This window comes from Diospyros lotus, chromosome 13, assembly GCF_014633365.1.
Source record: "Diospyros lotus cultivar Yz01 chromosome 13, ASM1463336v1, whole genome shotgun sequence".
NCBI lineage: Eukaryota > Viridiplantae > Streptophyta > Magnoliopsida > Ericales > Ebenaceae > Diospyros > Diospyros lotus.
In genome coordinates, this window is record NC_068350.1 from 5,374,625 (window position 1) to 5,401,071 (window position 26,447).

At 40.1% G+C, this 26,447-nt stretch overlaps 1 protein-coding gene across 4 annotated transcripts in view; it reads left to right on the forward strand.

Annotated features, from left to right (window-relative positions):
* Positions 1 to 26,447, forward strand: part of LOC127788352 (increased DNA methylation 1-like) — a 54,334-nt gene that overhangs the window by 15,715 nt on the left and 12,172 nt on the right. For all 4 annotated transcript variants that reach the window (XR_008020335.1, XM_052316522.1, XM_052316523.1 and 1 more), the window contains 4 exons: positions 12,248 to 12,461; positions 12,587 to 12,644; positions 12,736 to 12,792; positions 12,910 to 13,155. Coding sequence is in view for 3 of the 4 variants with exons in the window: in XM_052316522.1 (XP_052172482.1) it covers positions 12,248 to 12,461; positions 12,587 to 12,644; positions 12,736 to 12,792; positions 12,910 to 13,155 (575 nt within the window). In the remaining variant the exon portion in view is untranslated. The remainder of the gene's footprint in view (positions 1 to 12,247; positions 12,462 to 12,586; positions 12,645 to 12,735; positions 12,793 to 12,909; positions 13,156 to 26,447) is intronic.

A 26,447-nucleotide genomic window follows, 5' to 3' on the forward strand; every position in this document is an offset into this window, starting at 1 on the left:
AGGTGCAACACCCCACCCCCCCCCCACCCCCCCCAATTATTCCTTTCATTTGTTCATTTGTTAGAACTTAAAAGAAAGTTTTAGCTCCTAAATTCATATGTGGCCTCTACTGGTGTTAAAAGGAGCCAGATAAAACTTCATCTGAAACGTGAACTTGAATTGTTGAGATGCATATAAAGTATATTGCTAGTTGTGGTCATAGTTGTCAAAGGCTCAAGGCGCATTGAGTCGTAAGAGTGCTTGGAGCTTGCATGTGAAGCACAAGGCGCAGGCATGAGCTTTTTGGATGCAAGGTGCACATTTAAAAAATCTTTATAAAAATACTTGACATCATTATTTTCAATATATTCATATAAAGAGGTAAATGCAAACTTATAAAATCATAAATAACAAATAACCAATGCTATTTTAACTGAATAATGGGGTGTTTTATTGTTTTCTCAAATTTCTTTTAATTTTTTCTGGTTATTATTGGTTAGATTCTAACAAATCCATCAAAAAGTTAAAAAAAAAAAAATACATAGGAGCAAAAGGTGAGTGCCTAGGTGTGAGTGCCTCATAGAGTGAGGCACCCTCAACTGAGCCTTGAGCCTAGGCTCACCTTTGACAACTATGGTTGTGGATTAGAAAAGTTTTGTTTCATTTCCATGGAAATATTTGAAACACATTTGTTTTCTAAGAAAATGATCCCAAACTTTATTGGAAAATGGAAATCCTGATGTTTCTTCCAAACACGCTGAAACCCTAAGAAATATTCTGAGGAAATAGCTTGCTTTTAAAATATCAGGAATATCTAGAAAGTCATCTACTTCATTATATGAATAAAATTGTGAATAAAAAAAATTATATCATACATATTAGTAAGTTCAATAAGATTTAAAATTGAGGAAGAGATGAAAGGAGAAGAAAGCCAATGCAAGACATGTAAGGTTTTTTTTTTAATCTGAAAAGTTTCTCATTAGGATTTCATTCCCCCCCCCCCCCCCCCCCTCCGTCTACAACTACAGTTCTTGCATCTTTGTGAGTGTTATTCCACAACTAAGCAAGTAATTTTTTTTTTAATTTTCTTCTTAGGTCTTTAATAAGTAGTAGCTCATATCATATCAAAACTTTTGGGAAAGGGGCAAACCTTGTGAACTAGAATAGAAATTATCAATTTATATAAGAGAATATAAGAGATGAACAAAAGAATTGATAGAGGGGAGTCTTCTCTCAACTAAAAGAATGAGACAGGAATCATTCTTCTAACACTATGAATCAAGCTGTCTGCACCGTGAGAAGCTTTCATGTTCTTGTTACACAACATAAGTCTTTAACACAATAAAACCACAGTAATCTGTGCTCAGCTCAAGCTCCTCATTGATCAAGCATGAACTTGAAACAAAGGTTAGTCAAAATTGAGTCATGAGTGCTTGTGCACCAAAAATTAAAATAAAAGTAAGAGAGGACAACCCTCTTATTTGTGTCTGTAGTCTTTTGGTTGATGGTCTCCATGCAAAATAGTCTAACAGATTTTTCTACTGTCCTTTCTTTTATACACTTGTATAGGAGAAAAATAGTACTAATATAAGGTTGCTGATGTCTTGGGCAACTGTAAAATGCATTAGAAGGTGCTTGACCAATTAAACAGCTTGCTTAAACATGTGACCCCATTCTGTAACCATTTGTTCTCACTTTCTAGGTTGTTTTTGGAGCTGAATAAATATTTATGTAGATTTCATTTTTTGTTTCCAAACAATTTCACACATTTTTAATTTTTATTCTTTTGAAAATGTCTGAAAATTTTTTTTTTCTAAGCTAACCAAAACAACACAGTAAAATAACAATCCCCATAGTTAATCACACTAGGTGGAGTTGGTTGCATTAATTCTAGTATTCCAACAATCTCTAATCATGGCTGTAATTTCTGTAATGCCATTAACTGAAACAACACAACAACAACATATCAAACATTTTGTCAGATCCTAGATTTGACAGAGAATTCTCAACTATTTGAGGAGAATTTGGCTGGGAAGTGAGAGGGAGAGGGTAGAGAATTTGAGAATTGAGGGGGGGGGGGGGGGGGGGGGGGGGGGGGAAGGATCGAGAGAGAGAGAGAATAGGAGGCAGGAAATCAGATCACTTTAATTGTATTCAATGATTTGAAATGGCTGTGTCAGTCCTTTTTATACTGATCCTCAGCAAAAGATTGGCACTAAAAATGGTTACCAATCTCCAAGTACAATTGTAATGCTATAGCTAGGTACAACACCCCATCTGCTATGCTATGCTAATTACCCCCCTCCCCCCCCTTTTGCTATTTCTTGTCCTCAAGAAATGTTCAGTAAATTGGCAGTGCTAGGAAACTGCTTGAGGAGATCGGGCAAATACTCCCAAGTGGTGTTGTCGAGTGGAGGGAGGACCATTTGACCAAACACTTGGGTGAGAGGAGCTCCTTGCTTGTAGATGATATACTTATCCAGGATAGCGGTTGAGGTCACTATGTCTACCTCCTCCTTGAGGCTAGGAGGAAGTGCTTGGCTGGCCACCTGTGTCCCGATAGCTTTCTTGAGCAGGGAGATATGGAATACGGGGTGGATTTGAGACCCCTTTGGCAGCTGCAATCGGTAGGCCACTTGTCCTATCTTTGCAAGAGCCGGATAAGGCCCGTAGAATTTGGGGCTCAATTTAGATACTTGGAGTTAGGGTCCTTAGGTTGGGATGGCTCAATTTCAACTATACTTCCTCTCCTACTAAAAATTCTCTCTCACTACGCCTCCTGTTTGCCATTTGCTTCATCTGATTCTATGCCTTCGCCAATTCCGTCCTCAACATATCTAGGACATCCTTCCTTTGTTGCATATAGGCATCAACAGTTGCCATTGTGGACTGCCCCCCAATAGCTAGTAATAGGGCTGGTTTGTAGCCGTACAAGGCTTCAAATGGCGTCATCTTGATTGAGCTGTAGTAGCTTGAGTTGTACCACCATTGAGCCAACGATATCCACTTATGCCACCCCTTTGGTTGCAAAAAACATAGACAATTTAGGTATGATTCTAGGCACTGATTGACTCACTCCGATTGCCCATCTATCTCTGGGTGATAGGCAATAGACGTGTAGTTTTGTGCCCATAGTTCATAGTAACTCCTTCCAAAACAAGCTGGTAAACACCTTATCCCTGTCAGATACTATGGAGTGTGGTACCCCGTGCAACTTAACCACATTATCTAGAAAGAAAAGATTCTAGCCACTTTCTATGCTGTGAAAAGATGGGAGAGGCTTAGGAAATAACTGAATTTCGTAAATCTGTCAACCATCACTAGAATGCAATCTTTTCCTCCAGACCTCAGTAAGCCTTCTATGAAATCCATAGTCAAATTAGTCCGTGCATGTGACACGACCTCAATTGGAGGGTCAGTCAATTAAGTAATTCTTGAAGAATTACCAAGAAAAGAACATAATGTGGAAGAAGAATTGATAGGTTGAGAAAGAAGGAGATGGAAGAAAGATAGAACAGAGAGAGAGAGAGAGATAATTTGAGAGGGATAGAATGGGAGAGAATTCAAGAGGGAAACGTAAGGATTCTCTTGTTCCAAAGATGCCTTCTACTATTGCACTAGCCTTTGTATAGGCTCTCTTCTAACTATCCTGCAACTTCCTAATAACATTTAGCTAACCCTTATAACTCCCTAACGGCTTACAACAACACCCCCTTGTTAGTTAGAGTAGTTATATCCCAATTGTCCCTTATACCCCTAGGTTCGTAACAATTCCCCTCTCCTTAAGAAAATTCTTGTCCCCAAGAATTTAGAACAGCTATGCCGCCTTCTTCACCCAATTCTAGTTGGTTCTTCTTCGTTTTTGTCCTCCCGTCCTTCCATGTTAAGGAGTTGTTTTTTGCTTCGGTGGCCAGGGTTGAATTTATCGCCACACTTATAATATAATCCCAGCTTTCATCTTTGCTCCATAGTAATTGATTTGGCTGCATCAGGTTGGGATAGACCTTAGAATTCACATGTACTTGATTCCCTTCCAATGGTTGATAAAGCAAAGGCTGAATTTCTTTTCCCATTGCGTACTTATGCCAATTGCCTCCAATGTAAGCTCTTGTAGTTTTGCCTCCAATGCCAATGCCAATTGCCTCCACTGTTGTAGGCATTGACATTTTAACCATAGATCGTAATTCATCCTTCAACCCACTAATAAAGCTAGATACAAAATATGGTTCAGTTAAACTTGGTTGAGACAACCTCACTAACACCCTCAATTCTTCAAACTTCTTTTAGTAGTCTTCAACCGACCCTTCTTGCCTCTATTTGTTAAATTCTTCAACCACATCTGCCATACTCTACTCACCAAACCGACCACACAATTCTTTTGAAAATTCAGGCCAAGTCACTGCCCCACCCTTAACTTGCTTCCAATCTTGATACCATGCGTCAGTCATATCATTGAGATACACTGCTGCCAAGGATACCTTTTGCTCCTCACTAATCCGATAAAATTCGAAAAATCTCTCACAACGGCGAATCCAACACCTTGGTTTACCCCTTCAAAGATTGGATTTTCCAATTGAGGCATGGGTGTATGGTTGAGAACTGAAGAAGCAGTACCCCTTACCTGGTTTTCCCTCTCCCACACAGGCTTATCTTCAACTTCTCGCCTTTCATCCGGCCTGGGTAGAATGCCATCTCGGTCCAAGATCGGTTCAAGACTCGTTCTTGGAGGGAAATCCGTTGATAGAAAAGAGAGAGAGAGTGAGAATTTGAGAGGGATAAAACGGGGGAGAATTCAAGAGGGAAACATAAGGATTCTCTTATTCCAAAGATGCCTTCTATTATTACACCAGCCTTCTTATAGGTTCTCTTCTAACTATTTTGCAACTTCCTAACAACATTTAGCTAACCCTTATAACTCCCTAACAGCTTATAGCAACAACCCCTTGTTAGAGTAGTTATAGCAGCAACCCCTTGTTAGGTTCGTAGCAACATTTTCCAGAATGGCTAAGGGTTGTAGGAGGCCTAGGTGAGCTACTGCCTCGTGTTTGCATCGCTTACAAATGTCACAATTCATCACATTCTCCATCACATATTTCTTTAGCTGTGGCCAGTAGAATATTTGGTTCACTTTCCAATAGATATTTTGTATACTTGTGAGTCCTCCAAGCGGTGACCCATGCAAAGATAGAAGGATCTTATTCTTCATTGTCTCACATTTCCCAATTACTAGCCGTCCCTTATACCTCATCAACTTGTTGACCAACGTATATCCTGGTCAGCTATTAGGATGAATGCTTGGCTGTTCCAATAACACCTTTGCCCACTCCCTTTTTTGATAGCTATCCGTCACTTCTTGATACCAATATGGTACTATTGCTGTGATAGCTGCTGACATACTCTTTTCTTGATAGATGGACAATGCATCTACTGTCACATTTTCCTTTCCTCTTTTGAAGTGTATCATGTAGTTCAGCCCCATTAACTTGGCCATGCACTTATTTTGTAAGTGTGTGCAACCTTTGTTACAATAGGAACTTGAGACTTTTGTGATTTGTCTTAATTATGAACTGCCTTCCCCTTCTAAATAATATCTCCATTTGTCCACGGCCATCAGGACCATCAACTCCTTATCATAGATGCTAGGCCCTTGATGTCTTGGGGCTAGGGCCTGGCTAAGGAAAGCTATTGTTCGACCACCTTGTGATAGGACTATCCATATCCCAGTGTTGCTGGCATCTGTCTTCAGTGTGAAGGGCTTGTTGAAATTCAATAATCCCAACACTAGCAGCTCACTCATCGCCTTCTTTAGTTGTTCAAACACCTCATTTGCCTTGAGATCTCATTTAAACCCATCTTTCTTCAATTGTTCTGTTAAGGGTTTGCTGATCAACCCATAATTCTTTACAAATTTTCTATAGTAACTAATGAGCCTTAAGAATCCCCTTAGTGCCTTAATGTTGGTGGGCTTAGGCTAGACAGTTATTGTCTCTATTTTCTTGGGATCCATGCCAACTCCAGCACTGGAAAACATGCCCAAGATATTCCATCTATTTTTGTGCAAGGGCACATTTTGACCGTTTGATGTACAACTAGTTGAACCTAAGGACCTCAAAAGTAGTTTTAAGATGCTCAAGGTGTTGGTAGAATGGAGAGCTATAGATTAGGGTGTCATCAAAGAATACCAATACAAATTTTCTGAGGTAGGGTTTGAATATATGGTTCATGAGAGCTTGGAATGTGGCTGGTGCGTTGGTAAGGTCAAATGGCATAATGATGAATTCATTGTGGCCATGGTGTGTCTTGAAAGTTGTTTTTGGTATGTTAGCCAGATTCATTTGGATTTGATGATAGTTGGATCTTAGGTCCAATTTGAAGAATACTGAGGCATGTTTAAATTCATTTAGCAAATCTTCGATGATAGGAATTGAGAATTTATCCTTAATGGTGATGGCGTTGAGCTGTTTGTAATCAACCCAGAAATGCCATGTACCATCTTTCTTTTTGACCAAAAGTACGGGTGAGGCAAAAGAGCCATGGATTGATATAACAGATTGGTTTAGCATGTCTTTCACAAGCTTTTCAATCTTTGATTTAAGTTTGGGAAGGTAAATAAGATCGAATGTTTATTGGTTCAGCATTTTGTTAGAGGGGTATGGAATGGTCCAAAGGCCTCTTAGGTGGCAGTGACTTAGGTTCTACAAAAAGGTCCTAAAATTCAACTAGTAATATATCTAGTAGGGCCAATTCATGTACTTGCCATGAGACTTGAGGCTATTTGTGGGCGACCATCATACACTTCCTCTTTAGTTCCCCATAGGTCTCTAGTTCTTCCTTAGCTTCAATTGAGAACAATTGTGCCACTTGGGATAATTTCCTTTTGAACAATTGTTGCAACCTCTTTCCCTTGATCATTTTGCAAGCCCCCTCTCCATATTTCCCTGGAGAACCACCCTCCAGCCCTTTTTTTCAAGGAATACTTCCATCCTATTGAAATCAAAATTGATCGGACTTACCCCCTTCATCCAATCTACCCCCCAATACTATGTGGAAGCCTCTAAGCTTCAGTAATCTTAAATCAACTATTGTCTTGGGAGCACTGGAATGCACTCAAGTTGGCTTTAATAGAACACACACATGCGCGAATGATCAATATAGAATAAAAAAACAACATAGAGTCGAAATAAAAGAACATAAATCAAATCACACAAGACACCAGATTTTATCCTAGTTCAGATCATCAAATGATTGATGATCCTACAGCCAGCCTTAAATTCCGAGAGCAATCTTCTTTCCAATCTTAAACAAAACAGTACAACAGATCAGTCTCTCACGAGTATAAATTCCACAGAGATTACAAAGGCTATCACTACTAGACTTTCCTCTCACAATTGCACTTGTATATTCCATGATCTAAACGACTATCTGTGCCCTCTATTTATAAACCATAGGGTGAACATTACAAGACAATACATGGACATTACCGACTATAACCCCTCGTTAGTTATCGTTAGGAAAAAAAAACCTAACCAACTATCACTTGAGGCTTTGATTGAACTTCACTGATTCTTTTGGGCTTACTTGATGCAAATAGATAACAAATCTCCACTATTTGCATTAGTATTGCCCAAGCTTGATTAAAATGATATGCTCTCCTTAGGACCTTCATTCATACTTGTTCATTCACATAGAGATACCTGTAGGAGCCTTAAACAATGATGCAATTTGGATATGGGAACCGCTTTGGTAAACATATCAACTGCTTAATCTTCCCTTGCAACTTTAATTAGATTAATTTCTTTCTTTTCAAGAATTTCTATGATAAAATGATACCTAACATCTATGTTGTTTGGTTCTTTCATGGTGGGCTTGATTTTTAGTTAAGTATATAGCACTTTGGCTATCACACATTAGGGTTGCTTTTACATCTTTCCCAAGCAATTCACTAGCTAAACCTTTCAACCATAGGGTTTTTTTAATAGCTTATGTAACAGCTATATACTCTGCTTCAGTGGTTGAAAGAGTCACCACAGATTGCAAATTTGTTTTCCAATTAATGGTTGAATTCCATAGTGTCATAACCTTAGGAGCAATAGAAGGGCAATATTGTAATAGGCTTATAATAGTTTCTTAGGAGATATTTGCAATTTGTTAGGAGCACATGGGTGTTGTTATGATTTAGTTAGCAGTCAAATTTGCCTATAAAAGGGCTACTGTAAGAGGAGGGGATTATGCTTGAATTAATATTGAATCTCTCATCTCTCTCTCTAGAATTCTCTCCCATTCTCCCTCTCGTTCCCTTCTGCAACTCTCCCTCATTTCCCTCTAATTTCTTCCCCCATTTCCCTCTCCAATCATTCTGTTCTCAGCTTTATTCAATTAGATCCTTCCAATTGCCAATCCGACCCTAGGCTAAACCCTAGGTATGTGACAAATTGGTATTAGAACATCGTTCCTCGACGATTTTCGTCATTTATTAAGGTCTGACGGATATCGACAGGCTGTCATACGAAGCGTCGGATCCTCGAAATTGGAAGTGATTTCTAGTGAAAGGAGGCCTAGGCGATAATTAGAGTACGCAAATGAGAAAACGAGGTAGAGGTGACTCTTGGAGTAGTCCCTAAGCCGTTAGTTTCTTCTTCCGGTGCAACTCCGACTATTTCGATAAATTGTGCATTTGTGACAGAGAAACAACCAGAAGATTCCCGGTTGAATCTCTGAATCGATTTCGACGTGCGAGGGGGTGAGTGTCAACTCAGATATGAAGGAGAGGTAGGTGGATTGGTTCGGCTAAGATTCTAGTGATTTTGTTTCGAAATTGAGGACGAGTAAGCCAGGCAGATCCAATTGAATTACGATAAAATTTCGGAGCTGCGACGGACACCAATCCATGGTAGGTGTCGGAGCTGACCGGTGATTGGTGGCGGAAAGGAACAAGTCGCAAGACGCGATTCTGGAAACAACAAAGAATTGACAAGTTTACAGAGTCAAACCATTTCGGTGGTGCGATCAGAGCCTACCGCGATCATAATTGGATTCCGAGGACTTGTCAATCAAGGTGAACTCAAGGAGTGTGGTGGTCCTCTAGCTCGTGGTTGGTGATTGGGTGAGGAGGAGGAGTCGGCGAGAGGCGATTGTTGAATCAGCAGCAATAGCGAGTAGAGCCGATTCCGGCCATTGACAGCAAAGACAGTGGTGTTGGACGGTGATTGGGCGGTAGCTACACGGTTGTGGTTTCAATTCGTGTTGAAGGTAGGGAAATCCGTTTCAGTGATTAAAGTCTAGATTGAGAAGGCTTGAAGGTGACTTGGCTGGGCGGTGTTTCCAGTGACTCTAAACATCTAGAAGGTGGTTAGGCATTTGAAGGTGTTAATCTCTAACAGTGATTTATGAAGGTGAACCAGTTGCAGATTGAACAGAATTGGAAATTCCAACAAGTGACCCTCGACCACTAACAAATAGATAACATTATGACTTGATGCAAATAGATAACATTAGCTTCAAAGGTCTCCCCCTATATTTCCCAACAAAAGCCCATGCAAGCGGATTTGCTCACCACCTTATTACCATTAGCCATGATTACTGATAGTGGCTGTGTACTAGCCAACTTACACTTCATCTTCTTAGTTGTCCCCTCATCAATGAAACTTGATGAGAAACTGTGAGTGCTTCCACTATCAATCAAAACTATCAGTGTGCTATCTTGCACTCTCCCTTCTACTTTGATTATCTTGCTACTTGCCATTCCCTTGATTGCATGCAAGGATATTGCTCCATTATCCTCTTCCTCTATTTCTTCTGCTACTGCCAGCCCCCTTCTTTGGTATATCCTTCATCTTCTTCCCCTTCTAATAGAAGTGACTGCTTCTTACATTGATGCCCTGATGAGTACTTATCCCCGCACTAGAAACATAAACTAGCTTGTCTCCTTTATTCTATGAGTTTATCCTTTTGTTGCAGGGTTGGGGTTGATGATGGGGTTGTTTGATATTTGAATCCTGCCCCTGTTTTAAGGAATTTAAGGAATTCCTTCCCCTACACCTTCCCTTCGATTTGCATTAGCCCATGATTGCCTCCTTTACTCTACACCCTTTGTTTTCTCATTAGTGCTTCCATCAATAGCTCTTGCAAAGAAGCCCCCTCAACTGATTCCTATATTGTCTTAGGCTTCAACGTCTTCACCGTTGGCCTAAGCTCATCTCTCAAGCCACTTACAAAACTTGATACGAAGTACTCCTCGGTCATTTATGGGTTACGACACAACTTAAGTGACTTTAACTCCCTAAATTTGAGCTGATATTCTTGCACTATTCCATCTTGTCTCAACTTGTTAAATTCTTCTTCTATATCCATCATGTCACTCTCTCCGAACTTCTAACACAGCCCCTTGACAAACTCATCCCAATTGCAGCCATCTCTAATCCTAGACCATCCCTGAAACCACACATCCCCAATGTTGTTGAGATAGGCGGATGCTAGGCCACTTTTTGGCTTTTGGCAACCTGGTGGATGCTAAATAACTTCTCGCATTGCCTTACCCACCATCATGGCTTTTGTCCCTCAAACAAAGGTAATTCCAGTTTTGGTACTAGGAAACCAGATAGATGGGGTGTAACTTGTGTCTCTTGTTGCCTCTTTACCACATTCTCACCCACTTTGGCCGATTCAACGTCAAACTCTGATGATCCGATAATCTTGTTGTTGGTTCCAATTCCTGGAAGAATTGGTTCTAGCCTATCTCTAGGGGCAAATCAGGTGAAATTCTTACTTGATTTTGGCTGGAAAACATGATCATTAATTGATGCATTTGATCGCGCAACATGTTGCTTTGCTCCCGCATCTCCTCCTGCATATGATTGTGCATATGTCCGCGCAAACTCTCCGCAATAGCATCTGATTTCTTATGTACCACCAATCCAATCATTGCCTCCATGGATCCCATGCAATTCTGCATCTCCGCCACTGTCGCTGTGACTTGCTGCAATTGCGATTCCATTTGCTTCATTTGGGTGCCATCGGTCATGGTGGATTAATTGCTTGGAGAATTCGTCGGCTAAGAACTTGCTTTGATACTAGAATTTTAGATCCTAGATCTGACAGAGAATTCTCAACTATTTGAGAAGAGAACTTGGTGGGGAAGTGAGAGGGAGAGGGTAGAGAATTGAAGGGGAGGGGGAGGGGGAGGGGGGGGGGGGGGGGGAGGAGAGAGAGAGAGAGAATGGGAGGTGGGAAATCAGATCACTTTAATTGTATTCAATGATTTGAAATGGTTGGGTCTATCCTTTTATACTGATCCTCGGCAAAAGATTGGCGCCAAAAACGACTACCAATCTCCAAGTACAACTGTAATGCTATAGCCAGGTACAACACCCCATCAGCTATGCTAATCCCCCCCTCCATTGTAAGAGCCTTATAGCCTAAGTACGTGACACCTTTATCCCACCAAGTGTCTCCCACTAAGCTTTTTTTGGTCTTCCTCTACCTCTTTTGCTAACTACTTGTTCCAAACCATCAACTCTCCTCGCAAGAGCCTCGATTGGTATTTTTCTCATATAATTGAATCATCTTTATCTTGTCTCCCACATCTTATTTTCAGTATGATTAATTTTATTTCTGATTTTATCTTTTCTTGTATGAGCCTACATCCATTTTAGTATCCTTATCTTCGTCACACTCATCTTGCGCATGTTGGTACTTTACTCCCAACATTTCATGTCATACAACAAGGTTGGTCTTATAGTTATCTTATGAAATTTCCCTTTTAGGTTTAGTGGGATTTTACTATCACATAATATGTCAGATGCATTTTTCTATTTGAACCAACACAATTCCACACTTTGGCAATGGTAGACCTTAACAGTCTATGGTAAACATGGAACTATGTCTACAGTAACCACTCCTCCATTTGTTTGTTTCCAAGCATTGCTCTGATTCTGAGCAATGTACTTCCTCCAAGAATCATTATTTAGAGACTATTTCCATTTCTTCACCTCAAGATCAAAATTAGGTATATGATATAAAAAGCCTGACTTGTCACCAGTCTATCACTACAGCCCTTTTTCAGGCCTAGTAATTTGTGAAAGAATTTCTGCATTCAGCTATAAGAGAACTTAAGAATGATCCAATAAATATGTGCTACATTTGTTAACTTGATTGTTTGATTGATTGCCATTTTTGTGCACCTAGCGAGTTGGCTATGTAAATTAGTTTTCATTCCATGGTAGTGGTCTACTTGCGTGAATTTAATGTGCGTTCTTATTTTCCTATGCAGAATGTGCATCACTATCAAGCATTCCTCATGGTATATGGTACTGCCAGTATTGCCAGAATATGTTCCAAAGAGAAAAGTTTGTGGAGCATAATGCTAATGCTGTAGCAGCTGGACGGGTTTCAGGAATTGATCCTATTGAAGAAATAACGAAACGTTGTATTAGAATTGTCAAAAATCCCGAAGATGCTGAGGTCATTGCATGTGTTTTGTGCAGGTAATGGTTAGATTATGCAAGAGAAACTAGTTTGAAGAATCTCTCCATGAGTTTGAAAATTGTGCTTCAGTAACTCATATTTTTGGTTTATTGATGGGGTAATGTCTTTAATTTCCTACATGCAGAGGTTCTGATTTTACCAAATCTGGATTTGGCCCACAGACTGTTATAGTTTGTGATCAGGTACATTCTCTTGTCATTTGAGTTAGTGTCTTATTCTGAATGTATTTGTGCTTGTTCTTGACAAAGTAGTGTGTACTGATTTCCTTTCCAGTGTGAGAAAGAATATCATGTCGGCTGCTTGAAGGAACATAAAATGGCCGATCTAAAGGTGTGTGCATATATGTTGTTTCTCGTAGTTGGCTGTTTTCTTTCCACAGGTTCTGTTTTTTGTTGACAGCACCTGCTTCTCTATTTCTGGACTAAAATTTGGAGCTGCTTAAAACAGAAATTGCCAAAGGGAAAGTGGTTCTGTTGCATGGGTTGTAGGATGACCTATTCTGCTTTACAAAATTTACTAACTTGTGGAGAAGAGAAGATCCAAGATTCTCTGTTGGATGTCATAAAGAAGAAGCATGAGGACAAAGTTCCACATATGGTTTCTGACTTTGATGTGAGATGGAGGGTACTCAATGGCAAAATAGCTTCTCGGGAAACTAGAATGTTGCTCTCAAAAGCAGTTGCCATCTTCCATGTAAGTACAATTTGTGCCTCTTCCATGCCTAATTACCAGCAAGTTACTGCTTTCCTTCATCTGGGGCATACACCCTTTTAACTACTTTCAAGTATGTCCTGGTGTATGTGCTCATGCATCTATGTACCATGCTTTCGATTCAGATGGTCTTTGTTTAGTCTAGGCCTGTCAATGGTTTGTATCTAGGTGAAATCCACTCCAGATCCATTAAGTAACAATCCAATCCAAATCCATATGTATTTGGTCTGGATCTCATGGATTTGGATCCTAATGGGTTTGGATCTCAGAAATCTAGATCTAGTCTAAATCCATTTTTTTTCCTTTCTTAAACTTGCCATCATCTCAACCATATATAACATATTTTTAGATTCAAACAAAACAACCTGCCAGGCCTTTATCTCACTATGTAAAGTCAGTTACTTGAATTTAGCCTTGCATTCATTTCTATTCATTGTTTTATCTTCTGTGAGGCCCATATTTTGATATTTCTCTGCCTCTTGTGCTTGCATGTTCCATTTCATCAACTCTCCTCATAGGAGCCTCTGTTAGTTTTCTTTTCACATGACAAAACCTTAAAAGCCATCCGACCTTATTAAAAATAACCTCATTTCTAATTTTATTTTTTCTTATAAGACTACACATCCATCTTAGCATCAAACTCCATTTACACTATTTCACTTTAACCATCATGCCTAGGGGTGAGCAAAAGTTCGGTTAAACCAAACTAACCGAACCGAATTGACAAATTTGGTCGGTTCGGTTTGGTTTTTCAAAAGAAACGGTTCGGTTATTTTTATCCTTAAAAATCGGTTATTCGGTTCGGTTCAGTTATTTTAGTAAAAATAACCGAAAAACCAAACCGAACCGAGTAGCAATTAGCCCCCTCTCTGCCGAACCGAACTACCCCCCCTCCCTCACGTGGGCGCGGCACCCCTCCCTTGCCGAACCGAACCGACCCCTCCTCCCTCACGCGGGCGCGACACCCCATGTCTGCTACTGTCTTCTCTTCTCTTCGTCATTCTCTCTCTAAGATTCTATTTCTCTCTCGCCATTTCGTCTCTCTTCTCTTTGAGATCTGGCCGGCCGCAGCACTACCTCATCTCATCTCTTCATAGATCTCAGATCTGGTCGCGCGGCAATGCTGCCTCATGGTCATCTCTTCGTCCATTCTCTCTTCCTCCACCATCCTTTGCTGTCTCCAATGGCGAAGACGAAGGCTCTTCGAGGCTTCGTAGATCAGGCCACCTCATCTCTTCATCTCTTCTCTCTCCCTCCACCATCCCTCGTCGTCGTCGATGGCGAAGACGAAGACGAAGGTTGGAGACGAAGATGACGCCGATGCGAGCTGCTGCCGATGGCCAAAGACGAAGATGACGCCGATGCGAGCTGCTTCTGATGGCCAGAGATGAAGATGACGCCGATAGTTTTTAGGTAAGTTTTCTGGGTACAACTTCTCTTTTACCATAGTTATTAAAGGCGCGCCTAGGCGCAAGGCGCCTTAAGGCGCCAGTTTGGCGCCTCGCCTGGGCTGAGGCGAGGCGGTTTCTGCAAGGCGCGCGCCTTGCAAGGTGAGGCACTGAGGAGCTGAGGCGCGCCTAGGCGCGCTTCATGAAAACCGCGCCTGCATCCTGCCTGCATCATTTCTTTCTCTCCTCTCCAGCATCCCCTCTTCTCAGTTTCAGCATGTATACATCACTACTTATTTACATTTCTTTAGTTTAAGTAAATGTCCACATTTTCTTTTATTTATATTTTACCTTCCATTTACTTTAATACATAAATGTAAATAAGAAAGTACCCCCCATTTGGATTCAATAAAAATATCTAAAAAATCAAAATCCATAACAATAAGAAAATAGAATTTTGATTTTAGTACAAATTCAGGATTTAGCGATTTTACCACCCCCAAAATACATACCTACTATTTTTTGAAAAATTCATTAAAAATCATTTTAACAACAATGAATATTAACTATCAAAATACCGGGAGTTAGTTTTTCAAAATGAAAACATTTTTTTATATGTCTCCTTATAATGCCCTAATCTTCCAGACTTAGAAAAAATGCGCTAATCTTCCAGACCTAGAAAAATAGCATTTTTCAAAATGAAAGCATTTTCTTGATTGTGGACTTGTAGTGTTTATTGATTGTGGAGAATACTAAAGCTATTCCAAAATATCCTCCATTAATAAAACAAGAGATTGGAGAGTACATGCAAAAGAAGAAAAATAACAGGGAATCAGGGATGAGCAAAATATGGCACCGTAAGATGATGATTTTCAATTTGGTGAAGGGTATGATGATGATGATGATTAAAACTTCTTTATTGATTGTGGACTTGTAGTGTTTATATGTTTGTTTAGAACTTTGCATGATGGTTGGTACTTGTTTGAGTTTGAGACTTTAAGTTTGAACTTTGATGATGTTTCTAGTTTAGAAATTGTATGATGAATGAATTAACTTTGATGTTGTTAGTTTAGAATTTGAAGATAATGAAACATTAATGATATGCATGTGTTATTATTGATAATTTGATAGTTTTTTATGATTTTACAAGATTTTTAGTTTTTTTTCTAAAAGGTGAGCCTCGCTTCGCAAAGGCGCGCCTCGCCTCGTGCCTCAGGCTCCAGGACCCTTTGCGCCTCGCTGCGCCTCGCGCCTTTCAGAACTATGTCTTTTACATTGAAAGTTTGAAACCTAGATCTACTAAAATCTAACCATTAGATGCTTTTAATTTTTGGGTATGTGGGTCATTGTGGTTGGGGGAATCCGATGATCGGTTCCGATCATCGGAATCACCGGCCGACTATGTGGCCGGCGACAACAAGAAGGCAGTCTGTTGGTTAGTTTTGTGTTCCAGTTCGTTTACGGTTCATTCTCGGTTCGGTTCGGTAAGTATGGTTTAGGCTTCGGTTTGTTCGGTTAGTTGGGGTGGCTCGGTTAGTTGGGGTGGCTCGGTCAGTTCGGTTTGGTTATTACATATAGTTCGGTTCGATTCATAATTTTTGATCGGTTCGGTTCGGTTATAACCGATTACACACCCCTAATCATGCCTTAATTTTTGGATAACATCTTGGTTAATCTCTTCATCTTTTTGGATGATTGATCCAAGATATCAAAATTGGTCTTTTCTTAGTATGATTTAGTCTTCTAATTTTATCGTAACATCGTTTGCACTCTTATTTTTATTTTATTTAATTTAAAACCTTTACATTCTAAAGTGTTCTCTGTATCTTGAGTTGAGTATTCGTACCTTCTTTTGTCTCATCCGCCAATACACTGTCATTTGCAAATATATACACTGTGGGATCTCTGCCTGAATATGTTTGGCGAGTTCATCTATTACTAAGACAAATAGGTAAGGACTTAAGATCATTAATGTAATTCCATTGTAATTAGAAAAGCCTCAATATTCCTTTCACACATTCTAGTGCTACTATTGACAAATTAAAAAAAATAAACCAACATAATGCAAAGGGTTGTGCTTCTCTCATGTCTTGACAATACTCATAAAAAAATTAACAACATAGTGTTTCATACAATACATACGAACAACAAAAGAAAAAAAAATTATAACATGTGGAGACTAAGAAGAAATCGGGAGGATAAAAGGATCAAGGAATGTTGCTAGATAAGGTTTCAAAAGTATAGGAAAGATAAAGCTCACGGAAGAGAGTAGATAACTCAAGAAAATTCATTTAGATTTAATTGTACTCTTAAATTTTAGAGATAGCTATTTTGTATTTATTAGATAGCATAGATATCTTGTAAACTAGAATAGACTTTTACACTTCATAGATGTCTTATACTCGTGTATATATATGTGCCATACTCGAATAAACAAGATAGATTATTCTTCTCCCTAAGTATTTTTTTGCATGGTATCAGAGCAGAACTTCTCTTTTCTTGTAAAACCCTAGGCATTAGCCGCCACACAACCCCATTTTTCTTTCCAGTCCATTCTTCCTACAATCGTCAGACTTGATATTTTACATCATGGCTGGCAAGAGCAACTAGTCCTCTGAGATTATTCCCTTACTAGTCAACAGCCGTGGAACCATTGACAACAACAATCACTGGACATAAGTTGAATAGTCAGAATTATCTTTAGTGGTCACAGTTAGTGATGATGTTCATATGTAGCAAAGGGAAAGATGATTACTTAACTGGAGCCACAAGCAAACCAGGGGAAGAAGAGCCAAAGTTTTGGATTTGGAAGTCTGAGAATAATATGGTAATGTCTTGGCTTATTAACTCTATAACTAATGAGATAGGTGAAAATTTTCTGTTATATGACACTGCACAAGAAATCTAGGAGGCTGCTAGGGAAGTCTACTCGCACATTGAGAATACCTCTGAGTTGTTTGAAATAGAGAGTATGCTTGATGATCTAAGGCAAGGTGAATCCCATGTCACGCAGTACTTCAACAGCTGAATAAGTATTGGCTTCAATTGGATAAATGTGATACTATCCAATGGAAGCGTACAGAAGATTCGGCAAAATACAAGCAGATTGTGGAGAAGAAGAGGTTATACAAGTTTCTCATAAGTTTGAACAAAAACCTAGATGGAGTTAGAGAAAGAATTCTTGGTACAAAGCCTCTACCAAGTATCACAGAGGCATTTGCTGAGGTTCGTAGGGAGGAAAGTAGGTTGAAGATCATGCTAAAACCCACAACCCCAAATCTAGAGCATTTTGCCTTATTCACCTGAGGAGGCAATCCAACAACATTCAAACAAAAGAAGGGGCGTCATTGGTGTGATCATTGTCACAAGACAGGAAACACTAGGGATACTTGCTGGGACATTCACGACAAGCCATCAGATTGGAAGTCGGCTCATGAAAGGAAGAGTAGAGGCACCCTAGCCTCCACGGAGGAGACCAATACGGTCTCAACATCTAATCTGTTAAGCAAAGAACAGATGGAATGGCTGTAAAATATGTTTAGCAAGACATAGATCTCTCCGTCTTCTATAGTGGCAGTAGGTTCAATAGCCCACAAAGGTAATTTCTCACATGGTTGCACTGCTAATAGAGAATTATCTACTATATGGATTATTGATTCAGGAGCTTCTGATCATATGATTGGGAATATCAAACTGCTAACCAATGTTCAACTATGTGAGAAAGATTGGAGGGTAAAAATTGTAGATGGTTCGCTGGCAAATGTGGCAAGAATAGGTTCTATTACTCTATCTAAGGGACTTACCCTCAAATCGGTCCTTTTGGTGCCTAATTTGGACTGCGGCCTTTTATCAATTAGTAAACTTACTGCTGACCTGGATTGTGTTGTCAAATTCTCAAAGGATGTGTGTGAATTTTAGGATTGGACTTCGGGGAAGACGATTGGCAGTGTTGAAGCATGTTCGGGACTCTACATTCTTAAAGAGACTACTTCAGGGAATAATCAAGTTCATCCCAACAATTGTTACTCTACTCAACACCCTGTATGTCTCTCTAAATTTTATTCTAATAATAGTAGTGTAATGATGTTATGGCACTATAGATTAAAACATCCGAACTTTACTCATCTTGGGTAAACATGTTCGGAACAATTATCCTAGCCAAATCTACTCTCCATCCTATTCTTTTTCCTTGATCTAGTGACATGTGGGGGCCTTCTAGGGTTAAAAATATTATTGGTGCTCATTGGTTCATTTCTGTTATTGATGATCACACTCGTCTTACTTGGGTCTTTCTTACGAAAGAAAAATTTGAAGCTGGTCACATTTTTCAAACTTTTCATTCAATGGTGCAAAGGCAATTTAATGCCAAAATTTAGATCTTACAAACCAATAATGCCAAAGAATACTTCAGCTCAATTCTTGGTACTTATCTTTCACATCAAGGCATTATTCATCAGTGTTCTTGTGTTGATACACTCCAACAAAATGGGGTTGCAGAACGCAAGAATAGACACCTATTAAAAGTGGCCAGATCTTTATTATTTTCCACCCATGTTCCTAAATATTTTTGGGGTGAGACCATCCTTATGGCCACTTATCTTATAAACAGAATGCCCTCATGGATTCTCAAACATCAAACTCCAAGTTAGGTTCTCCTTACCTCTTTCCCTCACACTCGGGTTATTTCCCACATTCCTCAAAAAATTCTTTGGCTGTTCCTCCTTTGTTCATGTTCACCTTTTTTGAACATCAACCCTATTATCCCAAATTTGATATTCAGGGGGAGAACACTCTAAATGATCCTCAAGAATATCATTTTTTGGATTTTCTATCTATTCCTAACCAACAACCTGATTCTCCTTTTAACCAGCAACAATAGCAACTTGAGGAACAAGAGTTAAATCCTTCTATCAGTCCTAACCCCTCTCATCCTCATGAACTTTAGGTTTGTTCTCGAAGAAGGTCTAAACAAAACGATAGTGAGGAACAAGCATATCCCAGGACTGATCAAGAGACTAACCCGGATTTGGATCTATTGGTAAGGGAAAAAACCACTATTAGTGAGAATTCTAACATTACAACTATTGATGAGGATCTAAATTGGCCTATACCATTGAGAAATGGAGTACGATCATGCACTCAACATCCTATTCACAACTACATATCATATGTGAAGCTTAGGAAGAAAACCTAGCTTGTAATATGTATAAACCACTTAATTAAATTCATAGACTATACACCTATATATATATATACAAATACAATGGACCATGAGCCATGGGCTCTAACATATGATTAACCTTAGACTATAACCATATAACTCTAACACTCCCCCTCAAGTTGAAGCATATATATCATATGCACCAAGCTTGCTATAAATATACTCAATTCGAGGACCCATGACAGACTTAGTGAAGACATCTGCTAACTGGTCATTGGAATTGACAAAATCTGTGGTAATACAGCCAGATAAAATCTTCTCTCGGATGAAGTGGCAATCTATCTCGATATGTTTGGTCCTCTCATGAAAGACTAGATTGGAAGCAATATATAATGCAGCTTGATTGTCATAAATTAATCTCATCTGTGATATCTCCCCAAACTTGAGCTCCTGAAGCAATTGTTTTAACCATATAAATTCACACGTTACCAAGGCCATAGCATGATATTCTGCTTCAGCACTTGACCTAGCAATAATCTCTTGCTTCTTATTTTTCCAAGATACTAGGTTTCCTCCAACCAGAACACAATATCCTGAAGTAGACCGTCTATCAGAAGGAGAACCTGTCTAATCAACATCAGAATATCTGACTACTTGAGTATGACCTCTGTCCTCATACAATAGTCCTCTACCTGGAGCTCCCTTAATATACCTGAGAATCTGGACTACCGCATCCCAGTGGCTATCACAAGGAGGCTGTAAAAACTGACTGACAACATTGACTGAGAAAGAAATATCTAGGCGAGTGATAGTGAGATAATTAAGTTTTTCGACTAGCCTGCAGTGTCTTCCAGGATCAGCAAGAGGCTTCCCCTATCCTAGTAAGAGCTTTACATTAGGGTCCATAGAAGAATCTATAGGTTTACAATCAAGCATCCCAGTTTCTTCTAGAATGTCTAACACATACTTCTGTTGAGAGATAACAATACCAGATCTAGACTGACCAACTTTTATGCCAAGAAAGTATTTAAGTAACCCCAAGTCCTTAGTTTGCAAATGATGGAAAAGATGTTTCTTCAACTGAATAATACCATCCTGATCATCACTGGTAATAACAATATCATCCACATAGACAACCAAGTATATACATCTCCCATGTGATGCGTGTTTATAAAAAATCGAATGATCAGACTCACTACGAGTCATACCAAAGCCTTGAATGACAGCACTGAAACGATCAAACCAGGCTCAAGGAGACTGCTTCAACCCATATAGTGAGTGATGGAGTTTACAAACCTGCCTAGACTCCCCCTAAGCAACAAACCCAGGAGGTTGCTCCATATAAATCTCCTCCTGAAGCTCACCATGTAAGAAGGCATTCTTAATGTCCAGTTGATACAATGGCTAGTGGCGCATAGCTGTTATAGAGAGAAACAAACGCACAAAGGACATCTTAGCAACAGGAGAAAAAGTGTCACCATAGTCAAGGCCATAAACCTGAGTATACCTTTTGGCAACCAAACGAGCCTTAAGGCGATCAACCTGCCCATCAGGACCCACCTTGACAATATAGATCCACTGACAGCCGACAAGAGATTTCCCTGGGGTAAAGGAACCAAATCCCAAGTATCATTGGAATGCAAAGCAGTCATCTCATCCACCATTGCTTGTCGCCATCCCGGATCAGAAAGTGCCTCACTAACAGTCTTAGGTATTGAAACAGAGGATAAGGAAGACACAAAAGCACAAAAAGGAGACAAGGGACGGTGATAGCTAAGAAAATTATAAATGGGGTGAGGATTGCGAGAAGAATGGGTACCTTTCCGAAGGGCAATAGGAAGCAGATCCTCAGAAGGTAGGATCGCGGCAGGTGGAGAGACTGGAGCAGGATGCGAGGCAGCAGGAGTCGCTGAAGTAGTAGGAGATGCAAGAGAAGGCATAGGAACAACATCTCCACTGGGAGGAGACCGAGGCTGATGACATCGATGATAAACTTGCAATGGGGTAGAAGAAGGAACAGGGAGAATAGGAGAAGGAGGACTTGCGGGAAGATGGATGGCCTCAGAAATGGGTTGACACTCGGAATGAGGCGAAGAGTAGAAAGGAGACGACTCAAAGAAGGTAACATCCGCCGAAAGAAAATAGCAGTGGGTGTCAGGAGAATAACATTGATAACCCTTCTGAAGGTGAGAGTAACCAAGAAAAATGCACTTGATGGATCGAGCAGACAATTTATCTTGAATGGGAGACATGTTATGGACAAAACAGGTGCAACCAAAGACACGAGGAGGAAGAACATATAATGGTTGATCAGAAACACGAGAGAGAGAGGAATCTGGTGCTGAAGAACCGATGAGGGCATCCTATTATTGAGATAGCAAGCAGTAAGAACAGATTCAGTGCAAAAGCGAAAGGGGACATAAAGGTAGTAAAGGGAATAGAAAAACACTCAGGGGCATTGTCACTGCGCAATACTTGGACAGAGGTATGAAATTGCATTTTGATTTAAGCACAAAAGGATTCAAAATTGAGAATAACTCAGAACAATTTTTCATTAAATATAACCATGTGCAACGAGAATAATCGTCGATAAACGTTACAAAATATTGAAAACCCAAAACAGACATGACACGACTAGGACCCCAGACATCGGAATGAACTAAAGCAAATGGGGACATAGCCCGATTATTGACACGTTTTGGAAAAGAAGTGCGACTGTTTTCCAAGTTGACAAGACTCACAATGAAAAGATGACAAACTAGATAAACTGGGGATCATCTTCTAAAACTTAGTTAAACTAGGATGTCCCAAATGATTGTGGAGAAGAGCAGGAGACTCAGTCACCGAACAAGCAATAGGCGATGCAGGAAGGTTGAGATGATAGAGACCCTGCGACTCACATTTGACGCCAATCATCTGTCACGTACTACGATCCTGGATAGTAACAGAATGATCATCAAAGGTGATAGAACAATTTAAGGCACGCGTAAGTTTACTAACAGAGACAAGATTAAAGGGATAATGATGAAGATAAAGGACAGAATCTAAAGGCAGAGAAGGTAAGTGTTTGGCAGTGTCAATAGCTTTAGCAATCGCTTTGGACCTATTGGCTAATGTTACAGAAGGTAAAGAAATAGAATTAGTAAAATAAGAGAACAAATGGGGATTACCAGAGATATGGTTAGAAGCACCTGAGTCCAGGACGCATGGTCCCAAATAGGATGACTGAGCGAGACAGGTAGTGGAATCACCATAGTGGGCGATAGAAGCAACTGTGGATGAGGTTTGCTGGGACGTCTTATGCTTGAGATACTCATTATAGTCAGCCCCAGTGAGAAGGACAGATTGCGGTGGATGACCATCAAAGGACTCAGATCGAGAGCCATCAGCATGAGCAACATTAACATGAGGTGGGCAGGCCATGCAACTTATAACATTGTTCCTTAGTATGCCCCCACTTGTGACAATAGTTAAACTTGGGGCGTTTGCCCCGATTACCACGATCTCCGCCCTGTTCGCCACTACTCTGAACCTACGAAGCCATGACTGAATGATCACCTGCAGAAGAGGGAGGCATTGTAGGAACAGATGAAACTCGAAGAAGACGAGAATACACTTCATCCATAGTAGGTACAGTAGGACTAGCAAGAATCTGATCACGAACAGGAGCAAGCCTAGGACCAATGACAACAAGGGTACACACCATGAAGAACTTATCCCGCTGAGCTAGATCCTCTGCAACAGTCTTACCAGCAGGTAATAAGGAGTTAAATTCAGCTTTAGTAGAGGCCATTCGACCAAGAAAATCAGGAAGAGTCAAACCTTGTTGTCGTAAACTGAGCATATTAGACACCACTGAATACAGGCGTTGAATGTCATTAGTGTATAACGCCTTGGCCTGAGCCCACAATTTACAGCACGTGGTATAGTTAGTATAGATCGGATGAAGAGAGTGATCAATTGACTGCCATAGGAGACTGCACAACAGAGCATCAATTCTCTGCCACTCAAGTTTATTTGTGGTCACATTTTCGGCCTTGGTAGTTAGATGATCCTGTAAGCCTTGACCCATACACCATAGTTCAACCGCCTTGGACCAAGAGATATAATTGGATTTCCCATCAACTTCTCAGTAGCAATGGCTGGAGAGGGAGACAAAATACGAGAAAAAGAGCTAAGATTTACTAGTACCAGCCATGTTGGACAAAAGGGAGCCCTACAAGATCAACTGATCTGAAACAAAAGGGTTAAATAAGCGAAAAAATAAAGGCCGAATGATCCAGGACAGAGAACAGGCTTGCTGGAGCGACGGCAGATGGCAGATGGCGAGACCGGCGGCTGCGGATGGCGACGAAACCATCGGGGCTGGGATGGACTAAAGGAGGCGAGTCTAATGGTGAAGACAACGTTGAGATCAGAGCACTGGTGAGAGAGATTGGAGCAAAAATGTCTCTGTGAACAGTGCGAGAGAGGCGGTGCGTGGCGGCGGCAACGGCGACGGTCCTCCGGGGGTCAACAGATTGGAGGCCGGCAAACGCAACGGCGGTGGTGGTGTGCGTGATCGATGGCTGGACGGTGAAGACTCACAACTGACCAGTAGCGCGTGCGTGGTGGAAACATAGTGGGCAGCGACGGGCGGTGGCACGACAGGCTGCAGCGGTTGGTGGCGACGCGACCGACGGTGGTCGTCGGTGATGTGGGCGGTGGTAGCGACGGCGACGGCTAGGGTTTGTACGGTGGCTGTAGGGTTTGTATTAAAAGCTAGGGTTTGTATTTTGGCTCTGATACCATATGAAGCTTAGGAAGAAAACCTAGCTTTTAATATGTATAAACCACTTAATTAAATTCATAGACTATACACCTATATATATATACAAATACCATGGGCCATGGGCTCTAACATAGGATTAATCTTAGACTATAACCATATAACTCAACATCATACAAAGGTCTTTCACCTAAATTTGGTACATTTATCTCAAATGTAAACAAAGTGCAAGTTCCTAGTACCATTCAGGAAGCCTTTCAATACCCTAAGTGGAAGGAGGCAATCCTTGAAGAAATCAAGGCCTTGGAGAAGAATGAAACTTTGGATATGACTGATTTACCTCCTGGAAAATACCCTGTGGGCTACAAATGGGTATTTACAGTAAAGTATAAGGAAGATGGGAAGATTAACAAGTTTAAGGCTCGCCTAGTGGCAAAAGGCTTCACCCAATCTTATGGTATTGATTACCAAGAAACTTTTGTCTCGGTGGCAAAATTAAATACTATCAAAGTATTGCTATTCCTAGCAGCAAACTTGGATTGACCTCTCCTCCAATTAGATGTGGAAAATGCATTCCTAAATGGAGACCTAGAAGAAGAAGTATACATGGGAATCCCTCATGGATTTGAAACTAATCTCACGAGAAACAAAATATGCAAACTAAAGAGACCACTCTATAGACTCAAACAGTCCCCTAGAGCTTGGTTCAAAAGATTTACAAGGGTAGTCAAGAAGTATGGATATAACCAAAGCCAAGCAGATCACACCTTATTCATCAAGCACTCCTTGGAAGGTAGAATATCTATTCTTATCATATATGTGGATGATATCATTGTTATAGGAAATAATTTTCCTAAAATCAAGAGTCTCAAAGAAGTACTAGCAAGGGAGTTTGAAATCAATGATCTAGGAAGCCTAAGAAGGAATTTTAGTTTCTCAACCGAAGTATTTCCTAGATCTATTAAATGAAACAGGTATGTTGGGTTGCAAACCAGCAAACACGCCTATGGGATCTACTTCAAAACTAGATATTGGCAAAGAAAGTGCTCCAGTTGACAAAGAGAGAGATCAAAGATTGGTGGGGAAACTTATATACTTGTCACATACTAGACTAATATAGGTTTTTCTATAAGCATTGTAAGCCAATTTATGAATGATCCTAAAGAAGAACACTTGGGAACAGTATACCGCATTCTAAGGTACCTAAAATTGACTCCGAGCAGAGGGTTAATGTTCAGAAAAACAACAAACCTGAGGGGTGGAAGTTTATAGTGATGTTGATTTGGTTGGTTTAATTCTTGATAGAAGGTCAACCTCTGGATATTGCTCATTTGTATGGGGAGATCTAGTTACTTGGCGCAGCAAAACAAAAAAAATCAATGGTCTCTAGAAACAGTGCATAGGCTGAATTTAGAGTTATGGATCAAGGATTCTGTGAGGGAATATGGCTGAGACGATTATTACAAGAGTTACAAGTGGCTATGCCAAAACTAGTACAAGTATTATGTGATAACCAATCGGCTATTAATATTACTAAGAATCCGATCCACCATGACCAGACAAAACATATAGAAATTGACAAGTACTTCATCAAGGAGAAGTTAGGAGGAGTATTCCAAGTTGTCTACACTCATACTACAACCAGGTAGCAGATATCCTCACTAAGGCTTTACCAAGAAGAACATTTGATGAATTAAGCAACAAGTTTGGCCTGAATAATATATTTAGCCCAGCTTGAGGGGGAGTGTGGAGAATAAGAAGAAATTGGGAGGATAAAAGGATCAAGGAATGCTGCTAGATAAGGTTCTGAAAGTATAAGAAAGATAAAACTCACGGAAGAGAAGAGATAATTCAAAATAATTCATTTAGATTTAATTGTACTCTTAAATTTTAGAGAGTTATTTAGTATTTATTAGATAGCATAGATATCTTGTAAATTAGAATAGATTTCTACACT